This window comes from Eleginops maclovinus, chromosome 20 (genome assembly GCF_036324505.1).
Source record: "Eleginops maclovinus isolate JMC-PN-2008 ecotype Puerto Natales chromosome 20, JC_Emac_rtc_rv5, whole genome shotgun sequence".
Lineage (NCBI taxonomy): Eukaryota > Metazoa > Chordata > Actinopteri > Perciformes > Eleginopidae > Eleginops > Eleginops maclovinus.
The window spans coordinates 6,251,550-6,274,824 of NC_086368.1; the positions used below are offsets into that span (position 1 = coordinate 6,251,550).

At 39.5% G+C, this 23,275-nt stretch overlaps 1 protein-coding gene across 1 annotated transcript in view; it reads right to left on the reverse strand.

Annotated features, from left to right (window-relative positions):
- Nucleotides 1–23,275, reverse strand: part of LOC134882338 (filamin-B-like) — a 66,777-nt gene that overhangs the window by 35,322 nt on the left and 8,180 nt on the right. The window contains 10 exon segments of the mRNA XM_063909976.1: nt 609–735; nt 1,630–1,767; nt 1,981–2,181; nt 3,209–3,371; nt 3,597–3,671; nt 4,031–4,149; nt 4,886–5,033; nt 7,031–7,128; nt 7,743–7,878; nt 8,187–8,296. Coding sequence (XP_063766046.1) covers nt 609–735; nt 1,630–1,767; nt 1,981–2,181; nt 3,209–3,371; nt 3,597–3,671; nt 4,031–4,149; nt 4,886–5,033; nt 7,031–7,128; nt 7,743–7,878; nt 8,187–8,296 — 1,315 coding nt within the window.

Genomic DNA, 23,275 nt, shown 5'->3' on the forward strand with positions numbered 1-23,275 from the left:
AAATATGTATTTACAGATATTTCCCTTACATGTAGAACTTCAGATACAGCTCTTGTTTGTCTAAGTGTTGCTACTCACCTTGCTGTCAAGAGTCCCATCTGGCTGATTAGAAAAATGGGGAACTCCCTGTATTATGCTCATACTTTAAATTTAGTTAATAAAAACTATGACTACAGGCCACAGTTGGCCCCTCGGCCAAACTTTGGACACCCCTGCTCTAGTCTTTAAAATATTCTGTCTAAAAAAAGACTCAACGGTACTTTTTGGTGGGGCCATTCAACAGATTTCTTTGACTTCAACTATACAAAAATATTTACAGTTTTATTAACAAAGACAAAACTAAAATGTCCACCATGTCCTGTTTTGATTAGCCATCTGAACTAGGATGAGGTTGACTGAATGTGATTAAAAACACTACCAAGGACAGAGGACAGGCGTGAGACTAAATAAAGAAACATCTGACACAAGACTCACACCGTGTGCTCTACAGAGAACACAAGGCCGGACTAAAAGCCCTCACTCCCCTGCGGCTCCAACCATTCAGATTAGATGAGGTCATGTGCTGAGGTAATTTTCTGAACACTCACACACACAGAGTAACAGCTCACCTCTTGGGGATGTGCTGACCTCCCCAGGTGATGGAGACGGTGAATTTGCCAGGGCTGTTGGGATAATACTCGTATGAGAACACACCGTCGTGACTGGAGATCTGCTTCACCGGCTCCTCGATGCCCTCTGAACACACACACACACACACACACACACACACACACACACACACACACACACACACACACACACACACACACACACACACACACACACACACACACACACACACACACACACACACACGCACACACTTTAGAGAACATCCTGACATTTTGGAAACAAATGTCTTTAGCCATAACTTGTAGCAAGATTCATTAAAGGCATTTGTTGCTTTCTCACAAGTTTTCTTTGTAAAAATGTATATTATGTAATACAGCAACCATATAAAGAGATTCATATTATTTTTAACACATTTATCCTTTTATTTAATACCCAAGTGACTTATCCTCATAATATAAATTATACAATCAATAATACAACCAAAACAAATATTAAATTAGTCAATAATAAGAAATAATCAATAAAATACTAAACCAAAAATAATGATAAAAGGAAAAACATATCTTTGGAAAACTGATCACGAGGCCTTTATATTTACATTCCATAAAAAAGGCTGAATGAATATTTATTCTCTGGGGACCATACATGTCTGAATAAATGCCATCAATACCATGTTTCATTAAATACTTTTTTGGGGGGCAATTTTGCAAACAATGACATACATTTATGTAGAATTTGGGGTCTTTCCAACGCCCTGGAGTTATTGGAAGAAATGGAAAGAATGGTATGCAGGCACCACTAGGAACTAATCGTACAAATAGCACGAGCAACATATAACACACGAACATTAGTGTAGTCCTATCTTTATCTGCAGTTGTGCAGAAATACAGAGTTTTAAAAAAATGGCCCAGATTCCACTGTTGATTTAAAATGTAAGTGTCAATGTTGTGAATAAAGCTCCACATTATTGGGTGAAGTCATTTTAATAAATGCCTCAGCAGTGTACATGGTACTCACTGGGTCCTTTGACGACAACCTTCAGGTCTCCACTGCCGGCGTTTCTGGTGTCCACCTTGAAGTCACCCACCTGTTTCACCCTCATTCCTGACGGCTGCAGGCCCCGCCCTGTTGCCCTGCACGCCCCCGGCATGCAGGCTACACAAACCCAGAAAAACACACCCATCAGGCTGAGGAGACGCATCACAGTAAGGTTCAGAAGGGCCATGATTATTTCATTATAACATTTCCTTTAGCTGAGGCTTTTATCCAAAGCGACTTACAATAAGTGCAATCAGCTGTGAAGATAAAAACAGAAAGGATACTGCAAGTACATTAGCTTCAATAATCCGATGTGGAAGAAAAACTCACCGGGCCCCACGTCCACGCCGAAGGGGCTCTTGGGGATCCCCGTCCCTCCGAAGGTGACGGTGACAGTGTGTGGGCCAGCCTGTGTGGGCTTGTAGGTGCAGCGATAGGTGCTGTCGCCCTTATCCTCCATCATGGCCTCCACCACGTTCTGCCGGCCCTGAGGGTCTCTGATCATCGCCGTCACATCTCCTGTACCGGCTCCTGCAGAGAAACGTGAACAGTCAGCCTGATACTTCAGACACTGCTTCAACTGGAATTTAGTCAAATGGTGAACTTGGAGAAAACACATCATCCATGTTGAAAATATGAATAAATAGAGACAATGGGGATTTCACCACCAGGTGAAGTACTCAGATCTTTTGACAAAAATACTATTTTACAAGTTATAATCCTGCATTCTTAAGTAAAAGTACAAAAGTATTAGCATCAAAGTGTAAAAGCAATTGACCACAGCTGATTAAGATGGAGTTAATATGAATACTTTGCATGCTTCTGCATGAAGTTAAGTTTAAATAAAGTTTTACAAATATTCATTTGTTGAATTATATTTAGTATTAGCTAATAATCTGATTATGTAAGGATCTATTAAAAAACCTAAAGCTGTCAAATAAATGCAGGGGAGTAAAAAGTAAAACATTGGCTTTATATCGGAGTTAAAGAAAAGAGTAGCACAAAATCAAAAGTGCTATGTCCTCAAAATTGTACTTATAACAGTACTATAATAATTGTATTTCATTTAATTTCACCAATGGTTAAAAGATATAAGGTAGATAGAGAGAGTGTTCAATGTACAGAATCTTGTATTGCCATTTTGGGAGAATGGGTTTAGAAAAAAAACAATACAATCTGTACTACCAGCACCTACCTTTATATATATTGTATCCTCTTATCCTCCTGCTGTATTAATAAGGTAATAAGTAACTAATAAATACTGTGACTTCATGTACAGTAAAAAGGAAGAGGCTTACACACTATTCCTGACGAGCTGACTCATACCAAGATGCCCCCGGTGTGTGTTACACAGAGAACAATGAGCGGGGGGTGTATTGAGGCAGTCACAGGCATGTGTTGTCTTTTAAAAAACCATGCTTCAATCTCAAAAGTGGTTTACAGTCTATGACATCACTTCCTGTTTTAGGGAAACAGTTTCATTGGAATGAAGGCTTCTATGGAGACATCTTGGGTCTGTGTGTGAAACCCCCTCACATGTGGTGTGTGTGTGTCTGACCTGCAGTGTAAATGTCGAAGTAGGTGGGTTTGTTGGCGATGTTGCCCACAGGTTCGATTCCCGGACCCTTCACTGTGACCTTGGAGGCATCGCCCAGTGCCTTGTCCACGCTCACCTCAAAGGGACTTTTAGGAATCTGCTGGCCTGCAAACATCACCGTTACCTAGGAAACAAAAACAAATAACGATTAGATTAGTGAGAGCAAAATAATTATTTACTCAGCTTTTACTAATAAAATAAAAATTATGAAACTTCCTTTTTTCAGAATTTTAGATCTCAAAAAGTGATGAGTTAAGTAGCTAAAAGGAGAAATACACTAAGAGCTACAATAATTAAACTTTGATTAAATATATTTGTACATGTTGACAGAAAGAGAAATAACCCTTACCTTGTGAGTTCCCATGACTTGAGGAATATATGTGACGCTGAACGTCTTCTTGCCCTCATTAGGCTCCGGCTTCAGCTGATTGGACACATGATAAAAGACTTATTTTTAGGATTAATGAAATGCTGGGTTTTTAAACCAAATTACAAAAGGACAGCAGGCCCATCATAAAACAAAGAGAAGAAGGTTGTTGATTTGATTTTACATTTAATTATATTGATATTATTGATTGATTGATTGATTGATTGATTGATTGATTGATTGATTATTAAAAACAACATTTACAAAAGACAATATGGATAATAACAGAATATGCAAAGGACCAAAAGCTAATAATCTTATCTTAGGTCTCCCCCAATTTAGATGAGGAAAACAAAACAATTAAATAACATTGTACAACAATATGACAGCTTTATATTTCTACAGACATGCTGTACCTCCTCTCTGGTGCCGTCAGGATGATCCAGGTAGACGGTGACCTGACCCTGACCGGCGCTGAACGTGTCCACAGTGAACACGGCCGGACGCAGCACCCGGTTGCCCGTCGGCTCAATACCTGCAGGAGAACAAACACAACACAAAGTCAGTAAGAAATATTTCAATGTTACTTCTTACTTTACTAACTGCATCACTTACCTTTTGTATATTTACACTCACATACCAATACATACAGTATAAACAGTTATACTGCTGTCCACACTGCAGGTCTGACCTTTAGAGAATCCACCCTAACCTCTACTGTATACATCTGATATAAAGGCTATATGCACTGTATGTTCATTCTATAAACATTCTCACTTTTGCCAATATTCTACCTTTTCTGTCATATATATTGAAGCTTATTCATATATCTACCCTCAACTCTTTTTTATTCATTTTATAGACATAACCAACCGCAAACAACCATAAAACACCACCAATGAATTTTAGTTTCATTCAAATGAATCCAGTATGAGTCTCAGAATACAAGACTTGATATAACAACACTTTCTTTTTGTGTTTGTGTCCTGCTTCCTCTGTAACAATTTTGTGTGTGTGTGTGTGTGTGTGTGTGTGTGTGTGTGTGTGTGTGTGTGTGTGTGTGTGTGTGTGTGTGTGTGTGTGTGTGTGTGTGTGTGTGTGTGTGTGTGTGTGTGTGAGATGCAAGTGCCTTCCTTTGTTCACACTCACAGCTGCTCACTTCCTCACATTGTTCCATAAGCCAACACACACTGGGAGGAACAGGTCACACACATGTTTTCAAACATATTAACATCTGCAAAAAATGTGTTGTGTGTTTTGTGTGTGTGTACCTGGTCCGTATGCACGGGCCTTCTTGGGGTTGAGTTTGGGTTTGAGAGGAGCTCCTGGCTTCAGTTTGGCTTTGGGGAACTGAGACAGGTACGTCATCACAGACTGCTCGTCCACACTGGGATTCATGATCTCCTCTGGAGTTATCACCTACACACACACACACACACACACACACACACACACACACACACACACACACACACACACACACACACACACACACACACACACACACACACACACACACACACACACACACACACACACACACACACACACACACACACACACACACACACACACACACACATTAATAATGATCTGGGCTTGGGCTGCCAGTGTGAACGTGACTTATTTGTTGTTGTTTAACTTAAACAGAAAGGTGATCATTTCTCATTGGATAGTAATGATAATCTGGGCCTTCAATTATTGTAATGTTTACCAAATGATTTGAAAAAAATGAATATCCATAACAAATACTAAAATATAGTACCTCAAATGTTATTTAATTTATTGAAGTAAACTTTATCTTTACTTCAAATCAAAACATTCATCATTATAAAATTGTTGCTGTCATCTTTGATACAACATACACACTTAAATATAGTTTGACACAAACCAATGTTGATTTAAAACATAACAACCAATAATTAGGATTATTAGTCAAAATGTCAAGGAAAGAATAATACAAAATATATGAAAATAATGATTAAGTAAAGATGAATTTACTAATTTACAAAACATTGCTAAATGTCAATCTTCTTTGCTAGATGTAAGGAGGTTGTTAAGTTCAAATAAAACATTTTCAGCTTTTCTTCATGCCCGACACATTGAAAATGAGCGACTTTTCCCTGTAGGATTTCCCTTCATTGGGACCAGAAGTAGCCGGTATGTAGACAGGGAAGTCCTGAACTCTGTCACCCCATTAATGTAGAGACATTGCCCACTTTATTCTGATCACGTCATTTTCCCTACACGTCACTCTGCTTCACATGCTCAGCTGTCGGATATTAAATAACTCTTTATATTGTCAGATCCTTGAATGGAATTAACTCATTTTCCACCATCATGGGTGTGAGGTTTGTCAGCTTTGTTTTCTCTGGAGGAGACTTCCTGTGGGTGTCAGCAGACTAACAGGAAACAGAGCATAACGTAACGCAGCCGTGGCAAAAATTACAATTCAACTATGGATTAATGAAATCAGATTTGTTGTTCTACATCCTGAAGAAAGGGCTTGAAAGTTATGTGACAAACATTACCTTTAATATCTGCAGCAATTATTAAAAGAGGCTTAGATACTTCCCTAATTATTTCTCAAGAACAGTCATTTGTTACATGAGCCATTATAATAGATTTCCCTTTCAGCTCGGGTTCCATCCTTCAAACAAAGTGTAAAACAAACTCAGTGAGTTTCCTCTGCTGCTAATCAGGAAACCAAACAGCATCTGTGAGAAGCTACTGTTGACCTCTGATGGAAATCACAGCCAAGCTAATTCTGTTCTCTCATGGGCTGCATGATACAGAGAAAGTGTGATGTTCCTCAGCTGTCTGCACAGTGCAAGATGCAAAGCAACATCCCTGCAGCTAAAAGTATTAGAGCTTAGCATTGTGAGCATTCCAGGTTACAATAATTACGAAGTGTGCATCATCCCCTGTAGCTGCTTCAAAGTAAAAGCCCCCAGCCCCTTTTGCATCTCACACTTGTCGCCGGAGATGCAAAAATACAGAATACAGGGACACTTTGACCTCACAGCATGCAAACCCGTTTTTATAAATACAATATTTGCTTTACGAAAAGGATAGACTTCATTGCAATATCTGCATGTCTTGCAAGGTACATACTTATTGTAAAGATTGTTAAATATGTTGTACAGATTATCCTTTATTAAAACAGGTGGAGTATTCTTGTTTTGGGTTGTGGGACTTTCTTTCTCAATTAAATTTCATCCAAAGTGGTTTCCGAAGTTCCAAGAATCAATGTTTCCCAAACTTTCCTTCTTTTGAGTCAATGCACTAATGTTATATCTAATTTATAGAAATATTTCATTTGTATTTATTATATTCATTATTTTCTTTTAGACAAAAATATTGAATAATGAAAATAAAGAAATGTAAACGTGGAGAATTTTAAGGCGGAATCAAACCTGCGGGATGCCCAGCCACTCGTCAGCCAGCTGCATGGCCTCTGTGGCATTCTCCACTGGTTTCACTGGATCCCAGGTCTCCCAGTCTGGACACAGGCCTGCAAACAACACACAGATCAACACTGTCAACCACAACTACCTACAGACACACCGCAGAGCGAGGTCTGCTGGGAAAAGATAAAATACCTCCAGAGAAATACTGCGCTATTCATAGTGAACACTATATGTATCCTTGGACCTACAGAGAGTCAGCGCTACCGCCCTGGTTATCTGTTTTAAAGGAACACATTTTTCTTATTATTTTTTGCATGTTTCAAAAACCTAATTTTTATTATCGCTATAAATAACAGAAAATCTGCCCATAAGAATAAACCAAAAGTATTCCCTAAATATTACAAATAGTATAATATAATACAATTATTTTTACTTACAATAAAACAATGATAATCACAATAATAACAATTGTAATAATAAAAGAAAACAAAGGAAAACAAATAAATCTAAGTAAAATAGGTACACATATGTAAATAAAAGGCTTTTAAGTCTTTTGATGTATACTGTTTACACACTAAAATATCAACCAGCGACAGGGGTTAAAAGTCTACGTCTCCCAGCAGAGTCCAGCTGGGTAGATTAAAAGTATTGCTTGACACACCCAAACACCAACACACACCCAAACACATTCACACACCCACACACACCCACACAGTACCTGGTGCACAGCTGTCTACCAGAGCTCCCAGTGCCATGCCGTTCCTCCAGTCCTTGCTGAAGTTGTTGATTGGCATATCAGGGACTTTGTTCTGGATCCAGCCCAGCAGACGCTGCTTTGGTGTCTTTGACTCTGCCTGTAACAATAAGCAACAATGCAGTCAGAGTTATCACAGTGATTGGTATTTGTGATTGATTCTCTTTTTAATTTACAGGTTTTATAACTTAAAAAATTGCACCCATTGCCTTGTATTGTCAGTTAGTGTATAGATCGTAAAGTCTCTTAGAATGAGACCATCCTGTTGGTTTCCAATTACTCTGGCAAGACATTCAAAAGAGGGCCTTTATCACAAAGAATTCTCAAAACATTCCACATAGCAGCTTTAATGTTTTTGGTGGGAAGTCACGAGATGGGTACAAGTTAAAAACTCAGCAGGACTGTTACCTCTTCTTCCTCGCCCTCCCAGACGGGCATGGAGATGGAGTAGTGCAGAATCAGAGTCCAGACCAGACCCAGGATCAGCTTCAGGTTCCCGTCCACGATGGCTTTAGAGTCTGAAGAAGGAGGAGAGGAGCTTGGTTATTTTATATATATTTTGTCTTACATCCTTAAAGTTGAGAAAGCCTTGTGATCCTATGGCGAGGTCTAATTCCCGAATCACAAGTTGAGAGTCCACTTCAGCAGCATGTATGAATAACTGAAGACTCACTGAGCTGATTTTCCAACATATTGAATGAAATAAAGGTCAAACATAATAAAACTACACATCAAAACTCAACAAAATGAAGGGAGAGAAGGGAAATAATATGGTATTTAGATAATAAGAACTTCATTTAAGTTTGTATTATCAGAAAAATCTAACTGCAGACACCACAGCTTCATCATACCGCAGAAAATGTAAGCTTATTTCAGATGGGGATGAAAAATTGTGGCACATTGAGCCCAGATGCTGATGCCGTTTGACTGTCAATAGTTTTTAGAAGAGCAGAACAGGAGTGCAGCAGGGTAAGGTTAGTCATTAATCAGACCTCACTGTACCAGCTGGTACCTCACACCAGCCACACACACACACACACACACACACACACACACACACACACACACACACACACACACACACACACACACACACACACACACACACACACACACACACACACACACACACACACACACACACACACACACACACACACACACACACACACACACACACACACACACACACACACACACACACACACACCAGTTTATTTGCTAATCTTTGGCTGCAGCACACAGAGTTCAGAGTTTAAAGACAAAACATTCCAGTCATTTTTAATCTCCGTCTACATTCCTCTTTCCTATAATAACAATGTATTCATTAAAGGTAAACTCAGGCATTTATAATCATCTGCTCACTTGCTGTCTATATAGTCTCAAAGTTGGTAGAGACACAGAGGGCGGGGTGAAATATGTCAAGGACATCGAGGTAAATCAGAGATTACTGCATGATAATAAAGAGAAGAAGGAAAAACAACATCAAACATAATATATTAAAGTTGAAAAAGTTTGGTCCACTTCTATATGTTGTCCTAAATCAGATGCAGGTGTAATTGACCTGCACCTTGACATCTGTCAAGTAGAGTAATGTTTAGGCTCCGTATCTTTCTGTGCAGGATTTCTGAATAAGTACAGGCCTCATTTTCATCGGACATTAGAAAGAATACTAAAATGCATGATAAATTCCCATTACTATTTTATTAATGAATATTCCTCCCATACAAGTCGAGGTTCTCTTTATTTCAGGCAAGGTGTGGCTCCCCTATTACAAAATTCTGCAAAAAAACAGCATCAGTTCCCCTTGTGTGTGTGTGTGTGTGTAATAAATGGTATGATTCGCCTGGTGAATCTGCAGCTCTGCTCCACTGTCAGCAGACCAGCTGTGCCAAAAACATGTTTCAGCATCTCAGGTTTAGGTGGAGCTTTGGCCTCACCCACGGGTGACACAACACTAAGGGAGGACACACACACACACACACACACACACACACACACACACACACACACACACACACACACACACACACACACACACACACACACACACACACACACACACACACACACACACACACACACACACACACACACACACACACACACACACACACACACACACACACACACACACACACACACACACACACACAGGTTGCGACATCCTGCTTTCTACATTCCTAATCTCTGTTATTCCACGGTTAACACACTCCTTTATCTCTTTGTATTTCTGTCTTTTTTCATACTTCTTTTTTCTCTCCTCTTCCTCTATCATTCTCTCTGCCCTTTGGTTTTTCTTTACTTCTCATTTGTCTCACATTCTTTCTTTCTTCCCTCCTTTCTTTTCCCTACAAGGTTGACCTGCCACACCTGTGTGGTTGAAAGCCGCCTCTCCGGCAAACATCCTGTCGGTGAGCAGCACCCATCAGCGCCCTTTACCCTCCACACACACACATATTTATATATTTCACACACACATACAGATGCACACAGCTCCACCCATGACTGAGGTCGCTCACTAAGCTTAACACTGATCCGTCACACCAAATTAGACACTTTCTTAATTGAAACCAGGAGAAGCTCACACACTGGTTCATTTTGTTTAGTCAAAGCTTGGGAAAGAGTAAAAAGGATCTCTTAATTTTTAACATTTGCCTCAATCAAATATATTTCCTAACTTCCTGTTGGTTTAGGGTTTTCTAACCTTTTTGGATTGTGGCCAATAAAACCAATTATATTTTGGACCTATTTTCACTGATAACTCTTTGGGTCATTAACCAGTCAAACAATGAAAGTTTTTTGACTGTTTAAATATATAAAGAGGGGAAAGACAAAGATCAGGGAAAGTTTTCAAACCTCTCTGTAAGAACAAGGGTTCTATTTCATGAGGGTTATCAAGTAGGGTTGTCACTTTCCAAAAAAAGTTATGTATTGTCATAATTTTTTGATAGTCCTTATATATCTCATGATTATTTCAAAATGTAACCACCATTAAACAGGCCCTATCATGCTCATTTTCAGGTTCGTATTTGTATATGGCGCCTCCACGGGGACATGCTCACATGTTTTACAAGACATGTAAAAAAGATAACATGCATTCATGTTATAGAGACTTGAAGAATAACAAGCTCAAGTAATACATTAAATATTTAAATAAATAAATAAGATTGGTATTCTTGGGCTAGCTACCTTTTTTGTTTTCTCAGAAACCTGACACTAAAAAAACTGTACGACTTTGGTTGTTTTACTGTCCATCAGTAGCACTATCGATATCGATTGAGGAAGTTGTGAATCATGAACCGTTTTTCCCCCCTAACCCTAACTACTATTTCTTAAGGAGACTTTTTTTTTGATTTCCTGTCCTGTGAATCATTTGTGACAGCTCATTTATTGTGGGACTCTTAAGGGGGTCTTGACACCGAGGTTGCTTGAATGCCATGCTTTTGTTTGCCCAAGTTTTTGAAATGGATCATGTGGGTGAAATATTATTTATTTTAACCTTATTCAAAATAGTTCAGAACATCAGACTGGGGAGTGTGTGTGTGTGTGTGTGTGTGTGTGTGTGTGTGTGTGTGTGTGTGTGTGTGTGTGTGTGTGTGTGTGTGTGTGTGTGTGTGTGTGTGTGTGTGTGTCCTTCCCGACACAGTTTTGTGAGTAACGAGGCTATCGCCATGGTAGCCTTTTGTTCACATAAAGGTCGAGAGTATGTTGGAGACAAAGAGAGAGGGGGGAGACGAAGGGGGGTCGGCAAAAAAATAAAATGCAGTGAGTCAAAACACTGATAGAAGAAGAGCAAAACAACAAAAACACACCAAGGTATTTGGGGTATCCACAGATTTGAAGTGTGAGTGTGTTTTGCTGTTATGTTTCCTGCTGCTTCAAATCTCCTTCATCCACCAGTTAATGACAGAGGGTAAGCCTCTGAAGAAAAGAGACTAAGAAGTTTAACTAATGTGTTTCAAAGCGAACAATGCTCATAATATGTTCTGGGTTTGTTCCAAAGAACACAACCATAGGTGCTCACACCGCCAACTCACACACACACATACCTGGGCAGGTAATGACTAATGCTATCAATCATATCCTTTAAGGAATTTATTGGCCTTGTTAAACACAGTTGTGCCAATGGGAGAAAGTTCTTGAAACCGCCTAGCACAAATAAATAAAGTGAGGATCTCTGGAGGAAGTGGCCCCTGGAGCAGTGGATTTCAGAGAGTTATCTTTACAGTTGACTTCTCAGTTTTTAGAATATTTTTTAAGTAATACATTTTTAAACAATGAGTTATTGTGGTCATTTAATGCGGTATAAGCTTTGTCACAAATGGGGTTGGGCATAAGATTTCAAAGTGTATACCTTTACCTCATAATGTCCTGTCATATTCGTAAATACTGATTTATTTTGGAAAAGTTCCTGATTTAAAGAATTTTTTAAAGAATCTTGTTAAAATAATAACCGGTTAGGGTAGTTTTTTCTGTTTGTCCTTACAAGTTAATTTTGGCACTGTTAAATGACCAGTTTTTTTCTTAGTCACAATTCCTAATAAAATAACAAAGCTAAGGGATCAAGATCAGGTTATTTTTGGGCACTTTGCCTTTATTTGTACAGCTGAAGATAAGAAGTAAGTGGGGAGAGAGGGAGGACGTCCATAAACTGTATATATAAAGGGGAAGACTAGGGATTCAACCCTGTGCTCCTGAGATATGGATTAATTAACTAATGGTTAATACAACTTGATCCAATTTTTTTAAATATCAGTGTCAGCCTAAATAAATCTAGTGTGGATCAGGTTGTATTTAAAAATCATCTCTGGAATTTTTACATAATCTAAACCTTACATTATGGGAAAGTTCCTAGAACTCAATTATAATGTATTTAAGACTGCATTCAGTCTGGAAAACTGGATAAAAATTGTTAACAGATACTTCAAATAAATCAACCAATCACCAAAATCTGTGAATTTATCTGGCCCTCAAATCGTCCTTTTCATGGACACTCTTGATCATTTCGGGAGCACCAGTAAAAGGAGGGGTCAGTTTTCTATGTTTACATGCTCCACTCATTAAAAAGCTCACATCAGAGGTTTGTCGTGACTCCCTGCCCTCTCCCACAAAATGAAACCCTGCAGTCAGCTCCTCTTTCATTCAGAGATTTATATCTGTCCACAGTTACATTCACAAAAAAGGTCCCTGTTTAGCCCGGATCTGCGTCAGAAGGACGTGACTGATCTGCTTCAGATACCTGCTGATTTGTTGAGCCGTCGCTATGGAGACACAACAATACCAAGGCAACAAGGACACTTACAGAGACGTGGGGCCGGGAGGGGACAGTTTGCATTGGTAGAGACAAAGAGTGTGTGCAAGGAGAAAGGGAAAGTGAAGGAGGGAGATAAAGTCTCACTGTGTAAATGTGCATAAAGGTGAATTGGGTTGGAACAAAATGCCTCTCTTATCAGCGTGGCACACCCTCTCTCTGCTACAGGAAGTTAAAGAATGAGCACACATCAGACAGAAATACCTACAACCCATACGGTCTGCTAAATCCAGGCTAATAACTAACTACTACCACTTTAACTTACCGACCCCTAACAAACCCAGAGATTTATTTACCCTCACTAAGGACAAGTATGGTTGGATAAAGAGCCAACAGCAGACTATAGCCTGCTCTGTGATCACTACAGAACATATCATTAAGCTGACACCAAAGCTCACTTAAAGTAGCTTTAATCATCGAGGGGATACACATTTAGAATATCAAAAATACGTCAAGTACATTAGCTTCAAATAGGGCTGGCCTGGCAAAATGAAGTATGTTAAAGCCTAATATTTTTCTGGAAAAAATATCTCAACATCTATATTGAGACTTTATTGTGTGGTTGACTATTGCAGGGTTTTTTCTAGAATAGCATGGGGGCGCTAACGTCACTTCCGGGCAAAAATACGGCCCTTCCACTTTCGGTGAAAATAATTCATTAGATCGAAGCAGAAAATAATAGTTTCTTCATGTCTTAAAGCTGCTTAGTCATTTACCTCAAACAAGAAATAAATCCAGAGTTACAGTTTCTTTACTTCCTCTACAGCAAAAACTTTGGTCTATTCACACACACACACACACACACACACACACACACACACACACACACACACACACACACACACACACACACACACACACACACACACACACACACACACACACACACACACACACACACACACACACACCTCTCAGAGGGTGAGTCAGGTAAGTGTAACTCACTTTTTGGGACAGATGAATACCTGCCTCCCTCCCTCCCTCTCTCCCTCATACACAACATCTGTCCCGGCTGAAACAGCTGTTACTTCACACAATGACTGCATCAGCATCTCACAAACACACACGTTAGGCTTCCTACCCGACAATTTACTCCTGAACATTTCAGAACAGTCGACGCCTGCGGCTCAACGTCACACTGATGTCAGCCCCAAAGAATACGGCTGTCCCGCTGCAGCAGCCGGAGGGAGGACACCGCGTAATACTGAGTCACCATAGTGTCATAAAACCTTGCTCAATAAAATCATCGTTGTATCATTCAATGGCAGGTATTCTTTTGCATGTAGATACTCAATTTGGAAAAAATGCTCTCTGAAGTCAAGATGCATGTTGGTGCTCGTATTATTGAACTCATTTAATTGCATCCTGTGTGTAAGTTTCTGTATGTATGTGTGTTTGCATGCTTAAAGCTACTGCAAATTGCCTTTGAGTATTTAAAAACGCGCTTTATGAAGTACATTTAATCTTATTGTTATATCGTTTTGTACCAGTAAATAAAAGATTTGAACAAAGCAAACATGTAATATAGGTTGGATCCATTAAACCCGCAATAACTACATTTTTTCCATTTGGAGGAATCATCTTTAAAGTGTATATGTTGAACTTGTTAACCAACAGTTGCTTATTTACACTTTCTGTTTTTTAAATGACAGTATTATCATTTATTAGGAATGTGTCAATATAAGTCTGCCCGATATTAATTAATTGTGTAATTGACTAATCTGATTCAATTAAATAGACTAAAATATTACAATACATCAATGTTAGGTATAAAAAAATACCAGAGCATCATTAAAGAAATACTTAACGTGACAGCAACGTAAAAGCCTGGTGGGGTAAGTGAATCTTTGTGTGGAAATCTCCTTTAAAACAATGGACAGGAGGTACCTGCAGTGATAAACAGGATGTGGTGCTACTGTGTGTGTGTGTGTGTGTGTGTGTGTGTGTGTGTGTGTGTGTGTGTGTGTGTGTGTGTGTGTGTGTGTGTGTGTGTGTGTGTGTGTGTGTGTGTGTGTGTGTGTGTGTGTGTGTGTGTGTGTGTGTGTACACAGTAGGTTTGACCCATGGTACACACAAATTCCTCAACAGTGAGATCATAACCACACCCACCCGACCGTGATTCTAATACACACACACTTCAACAGCCACCTCCCCTGCAAAGAGTTGATGGAAAAGGAAATAAAGCACAACACACTCATACACAAAATCAAAAAGCACTCAATTTACACACACACACACACACACACACACACACACACACACACACAGACACAGACACAGACACAGACACAGACACAGACACAGACACACACACACACACACACACACACACACACACACACACACACACACACACACACACACACACACACACACACACGTATGAAATTACTCCTCTGGGCTATAACACCATCATCATCTATCGGCTGATCAATATCGCTTTTTCCTTGTTGTTCTGAAGGGTTATCCTTTATTGGATTTCAGCTTTCTTTCAATCTGCGTTTTCAATGCACATATTTTATCTAAACTAATTAAAAAGTACCATCCATTTTTAATGGACATTTAATGAAATGTTGGTTTACCTTCTAATTGCGCTCAAGTAGAACTTTTGACAATAAATGGTCAAATACTGTATGCCCACTCACTCTAAATATCATATTAACTTCTGTATCTTGACATGGTCCTAAAGCGATGAGTTTCGAACCTGGGAACATTTGCTGTGTGTCATCCCCTCTGTCTCTACAACAAAGGCCCTGGTTGTCCAAAATATTCTTTAGAAAAAATAAATACTGCTGGTTTGTGGGTTTACCAAAAATAAATCGTCTCTTGACACAATGAGTGTGAATGGATGAAACCGCTTGTTCCAATGAAAACATTTGACAGCATGATCGGAGTATAATGAAGAGTAATGGGGAAAGATGTGATTCATTTGTCAATTTTCAATGACATAGAGCTCCAAAAATGTACCACCCTTGCATTAGCACTAGAAGAGGAAGAGCGTATGTTTCCAATAATTGGGCGAAGTGACCCTGTAGGTCTCCAGTGTAACTTTAAGCTGCTGTCAAATGATTGATCACTTTAAATCCAACTTTCAAGGTCCTAGATCTTGACCCGTTAGCAGCGAGGTCGACAGTCTTCCCCCATCGCATCATGTCGACACTCCCAAACTGCAGCACCCACTGATGACATCACCCCATGATGCATTGCTGTAATAACGTGACTGCTTAATAAGAGTCACATGAACCAGCAGCTCAGAGGGGGTTGATCCCCCCAAAAGACAGATTGCAGCGCAAAGGGCTGTTAATGTCTTTGATTTGGTTAATGAGCAACAAGAGTCAGTGTCATTCTCTGTAATCTGGTCATTGGCTGGACAAACAGCTGCAGAGATGAAGAGAGGAAGATCAAACACTGAGATTAACTGAGTCTCACGTCTTTCAGATTCATTTACAATGAAAAACACAAGCAAATGATCCAAGAACAAACAAATGTCAAGTGACAGAAACTAGGCGTGCAACAGTAGTCTGTGTTATGCTTCATACAGATGTCCTGCAGATGTAAATGCATTTTTTTTAAAGGTTGAATTGAGGGTCCGCATCTGTCTGGCGTTGGACAATTGTGCATGTGTGTATTTCAAGTGTACTGCACAACAGAGTCACAACTGAATGTCCACCCATGGAATTCCTAAAGTATTGTAGGACTGGTTGAAATGTTAATGTCGGGCTGTTTTCATGTGTTATATAATAAAGAGTCAACGCAACTTTTAAAATGAGATTTACAGAAAGGTCACTGTTTTGTTAGTTTTGTCAGTTCTAGAGAGTTTTGGCTGTGAGTCAAGGGAAGGCGTGCAATTTTGATTGGTTGGGAGTCGTCATAAAGTGTCTCATAAAGTTCCTGTATTGAGACACTTCAGTATGTATCTTATAAATCCTCTCTTATCCTGTGAACCAATCAGCACTCCATGTTGTCTTGTTCCAACGACATTTGGCTGACTTTGTGTTCCTTTGAACAGGAATCCGATTCATGTTGGCGAACAGCTGTAAAGGTGAATCTTCCACCAAAACCTCTGTCTAAAAACAATCATTCAGTCTGTTCAATTTTTCTTCTTCTTAGCTAAAAGGTGAAAACGCCACAAACTGGGCTGGAGTGTTGAACAAAACAGGAGCAGTCGGCAAGTTCACAAATTGAGGGTTGCGTTTACCCTCACAGACGTGGTGAATGACGTGATTTAGGTAATGAAGATTAGAGTGGACCTCAGCAGTCACAACAAAAGGTATGATATGGCCTTTACTGCTGTCTCATGATGTTTGGCAAACACGGATGACTTGCTTTTTAAATTGAAACAAAACCAGGTTTTTTTCCACACATCAGTGCCCCAAATTCAAACAACTCTTAAACTTCTTAAAGCTACTCACGAAACACAGATTGTACCCTTCACGGGACAGGAATAAAGACAATTGACAGTCTAGACAATGAAGGATTGGTGGGATTTAAACCCAATCCAAATAGGGAACCTGAGAAAATTAATGAGGCGATCTGTAAACTGTTGGTAAGTCGCAGAGGACAGAGTGATGGAGATGAAACGCTGCAAGCTTTCTCTCACTCAACAAACCAGTTTCTATTTCAAGCCTTAGAAAATGTTTGATTCAAGCACGGCAGAAGAAACATGATAATCACAAGAGAGCTGAGTAACCACCAAACTGCTGCCCTGTAATTACACACACACACACACACACACACACACACACACACACACACACACACACACACACACACACACACACACACACACACACACACACACACACACACACACACACACACACACACACACACACACACACACACACACACACACACACACACACACACACACACACACACACACACACACACACACACACACACACACACACACACACCTGGCATTACGTCTGTATGCATAAACAGGACACACACTGACAAACACACTGCAGCGTTTAGCCCTGAGTGACCTCACCCTGCTGCCTCTATGATGTCATCAAACCAGAATCATGACCAGGAGGTGAGGAAGAGGAGGAAGAGTAAGAGGAGAGGATTAAGAATAGAAAGAAGAGGGGGAGAGAACAGAAAGAGGAGGAGAGGACGAACAGGATGGAGAGAGGAGATAAGGGGAGAAGAACAAGCAGGAGGATACAAAAGGAGGGAGGAGGTTAAAAAGGGAAGTATGAGGAAGACCATTTTATAAGATCATTTAAATGAAACGTTTATAAAAGTTGTTCAGAAAAAAGGAAAAGGAGGACAGGAGGGGCAAACGAGGAGGAAGTGGAGGAGGGGGATGGGGAAAGAGGAGGAGGAGCAGGAAGAGGAAGTGGAGCAGGAGGATGGGGAAGAAGAATGAGAAAGAGGAGGGTGAAGAACAGAATTGATGACTGATGCATGGAGAAAAATAATAAAAACAACAATAGAAAAAGTAGAGGAGTGCAGGATTAGTAAATTAGCAAATGAGGATAAAATATAAGGAGAATAAAAACAGTTCTGACGTGATTAAACTTGATAAACTTGATGATATTATCTCTAAATTTAAGAAACGATTTGATGATAGATTTATGAAGATGCTATCAAAAGTCATTGAAAAGACAAAGAGTTTCTCAAAGCACCCCGAGGTGAGATGTTTGGACAAATCAAACATGTTCTAATTTCACTTGCTGTGAGATTTTCTGTCTGATAAGATAGTCAGCTGAATATATTTCGGCTTTGGGCTGTTAATGGACCAAACAAATGATTGATTATTCGAGAAAACAGCCAATAAGAACAAATGTTAGTTGTAGCCCCAGTACACCCTAACATCATCCATTAGTACCCTCCACAGTATGTCATGAACATTACTCCAAATGGTTAGCGGCTGAACAATATACCATATATATTGTGTTGGAGCTTGCATGACAAAACAAGATTACAAATTGGACCAGACTTTTGGTACAGACAGAAAAAATGATGTCACTGCGAAAAAAATGGAGTTGGAATACCCGGGACAAAAGTAGAAAAGAGAACAAAGAAGAATACATGGAGTATGAGTGAGTGAGAGGAGTTTAAGATGTTTGCTTCTGAGCCAGGCTGCAGGAGGTTCGCCACAGTCATTATCACAATCCTCAGGAAACCACCACAACCATAACCATGCACAGACACACACAGCTCAACACCCCAGTGTGTGTGTGTGTGTGTGTGCGGGGGATTTGGAGTGTGTGTGTGTGTGTGCGGGGGATTTGAGTCAGGTTTAGAGGTTAGGTTTTTTTTGTCTTTTTGTCATCGTCACATCGTTAACCAAATATTTAGTGAACAGTAATGCGTCATGTCTGCTGCATCTCCATCCAGACAACAGTAGTGTGTTTGTGTGTGTGTAGGTGGGATTAGATTCCCCACATCAAACACAGTTCAGCACCAGAACACAAAGACACCGGCGACATTATGATGACTACAATTTAAAGACACGAACGTCTGCTATGAGACAACAAGATGACTGTTGTTGACGATGAAACAAAGAGGTGTGTGTCCATTAGACAGGGTTGTCATTGGAAGTTTTATCACCTTAAAACATTGACATAACCAACAACTTAGATCACCCAGCTTAGACCTAAATGTTATGTGTTGTTATTTTGTTGGCCATTTAAGAGGTGAGGTTGCATCAGAGATCTTGTGATTTGTGTAATCCCTAAACCTATTCTCAAACTGATGAACAGTAATGTCAGCTGATATTGAAGAACAGGAACAAGTAAAACAAGGTTTGTTCTTATATCTTTGACTTTTAATGACATTTTTGAGTGTTGACCTTTTGGGATATAGGCTCCTTTGCTTTCTATTCATTATACATAATGCTACAACTAACAGCTGTTTCAATTAGCTTAGCATACTAACTGGAAACAAAGAAGTCTGTCTCTCTATAAAAAAGTAAATAAATACACCTACTGTACCAGCACCTCTAAAGATCATCAGTGAATACGTTATACAGTAAAAAATAAAATACTCAATACAGCCACTAGCCAAAGTTTCAAAAAAATTCAATAAGCTAATTTTTAAGTGACTATGAAATGCTCAGAGCCAAGAAATATTTGGAAAGATGACCAGTAAAATTGTGAATTTTCCTTTTTGTAAGAATTGAACAAACAAGAACAATGGTCATTGTTGAGCTTTTGAGGCGTCTTTGTTTATTCAGTTACCTCTAGACAGAGACAGGCTTCCTGTGTCCAGTTTCTATGCAAAGCTAAGCTAACTAGCTGTTAGTTAACCATCTGTGGTCTAATATTTCATTGATACAGATGTATTGAGTCAAAAGCCCAAACAATATTCCTATGAATCAGACTAGTGTTAATTACTTCTTTGAATGTTTCTTAAAGTGGTCCTCAGTGACATTTATCACTTTAGGCTTCACCTCAAAGTCGGCACAAAGCTGCTCCATTTAGACCTGAAGGCAACAAAGAAGCTTTCTCCGCAGAGTGGAGGTGTGTGAAAGTCTATATCCCCGCCACTCTCATGTTACCTTTTCTGCAGCAAAACAGAGGCCCTGTGTGTCCACACACACACACACACACACACACACACACACACACACACACACACACACACACACACACACACACACACACACACACACACACACACACACACACACACACACACACACACACACACACACACACACACACACACACACACACACACACACACACACACACACACACACACACACACACCTACCAACCTACGGAGGAGAGCTGATAAACACAGTACTTTAATTCTGTGTGTACACTAAACATCTTCAAGGTCAACAAAAAAAGACTGTTGACCGTCGACTGTTTCTTTTTCCGTCCCTGTCTGTGGGCATGAGCTGCAGATTTGGGATGTTTTGTTTTCCAAATAGGAAGCTTCACGATTTGTAGGTGAGCCAAATGTCAAATCAAAGTGAGGCGCTAGCTGACCTGCACTCAGAAGCTCATTTTACTCAAAGATGTGGTGCATCTCGTGTGTGTCAAGCAGCATACAGGCAATATGAGAAAAACAAAGCCCTCTCTGAACATAAAAGCATGTCACAGTAGAGGCACAAAATACATATATGAACCTTAAATAAGAACAATATGACCTCTTTAAGTGTGCATGGCTCATCAAGATCATTTCGGGAACACTTAGTTCGAGAAGTAAGGAAAGTGGTAATTTTTTTGCACATTTTGATCAATTCAAGCCTTAGATTGGAGTTAAACTCATTAGGATTGTACTAGAAAAGTTTAAGTGCGTTTGAAAATGTACAGTTCTTTGAAAAAAAAAGTTAAAGGGAGAAGCCTGAGGACATCATAAATGTATTTTGGGCAAAGGGAGATTCAATCACACGATTAAAACTCTGACAATACATTTGGATTTTGGGTCAATTTTGGATGATTTTAGCAACTGACGTCTACCGGTTTGGTTCACAAGCTAAACATCCAAGTTTTGGATACATCATGTCTGCTGTCCTGCTTACATTTATAGTATGAATTGGATACGATGAATAAACAAATAATGAACACGTTTTAATGGATTAAACCTCTGTTAAAATTTGATAGTTTGGTGTAATTTGTGGGTTTCTGCAGGAAACATGTGATGGTTGAAGGGGATTTATTGGTGTTTTTTGCACTGACGACTTAACACTGTTTTGACTGGAGCTCTATTTCTAACAGTGTAAACTTTAAAATGAAAGCAGTTTTGTTCTCCATCCAAGAAGTGTGTTTTTTGTTCCAACACAGCAAGTCATGCTTCTTTAACTCCTCAAAAACAACCCTTCACGCTGGAGAATCAAAACCTCCAAAACAAATTGCCAAAGTTGCCTCTTTATCAAGTTTTACTTTTTTTAGAGAGCCGTGATCTGGCTGTGATTATTGATCTGGTTGCAATTATTACCGTGGTCGAAAACACTTATCTGACTGAGGCAGTAAACGGAGAGAAACTGGACTTTGAAACATCTTTTCCTACCAGCGGACAGTTTGGTTGAACCTCAGTAGAAAAGTGTGCAGCAAAACAAATCAAGTAAAAATACAGCCACAAATATGACAGCATCTCTGGTGGGTTCTTTTCTCCTAGAGCAGTGAAACCAAAGAACTGAAACAGACGAAAGTAAAGAAACAAACGGCAGGAGCGCTGAGGTTTCTGAGTGACGGAGGAGGAGGCCAAATCAAACAGTCCTGCCAGTGTTATGACTTGTATGGGAGACGCGTGCATGTAAGAGCACATTAAGGACTTTATGGCTTCAATTTCCAAAGGAAATATAAAATGATTCATGAACTCGGCGGTTTGGCTCTGTTCACTCCAGTTCACTGCTATATTATTCTTCAAGTTTGTGCTTGACTTCACTGGAAACCCCTGCCATCATTAGATATAAAGTCTTAAGTAGACTGACACACTTTTACTTAGTGTTGGATTAACCCAACTTTGGAACATAAAGATGACAACAAGCATCACTTGAATTATTGGATACAATAATGCCATATACTCACTATGTTCAAATGATACTATTGGATGCTTATTTGTTTTGCACTACCCAACACCCGTAACAACACTGTTGTAATATAACTGTGCAATATATGTACTAGTAACTAAAGTATTTGCTACTATAATTCTGCAGCTACTTCATTACTTTCTACTTGTTTCAGTTGATTATTTTAAATGCTGCAACTTAACTTTTTATACTTGGAATGTGTAATTATTATTTGATGTAAAATTGTTTAATATGTGTGCTTGCCACTATTAAATACTGTTTTTATTTTGTCTTTATCTTTATTTTGTCTTTGCTGTAACTGCGTAAATGTCCCCTCTGTGGACGGCAGCCCGAGAGCGTTAACACAACAATCATGACTTCCCTCTCTCAAAGGGTGATCTGCCCACAAACAAGAATTCAACATATACAACCCCGGCCTTTGTGAGTCAGAAAATCAAAGAAGGAAGATTAAAGTAAATACTTGTTGTATTGTAACTGAAGACAACAAAGAACAGCATTACACAAAAATGAAGAAAGAAAGATGAGTTTCAGAAAAACGGAACGGAACTAGAACTCTAGAGACACACACACACACACGATGCTATTCGACTGAAACCAAACATCCATCTGCTGTCAGCGTGAAACCAGCCGACTGTTGTTGACACACAGCACCATGGCAACCAAGGGGCCAAGAGAGAAAGAGTG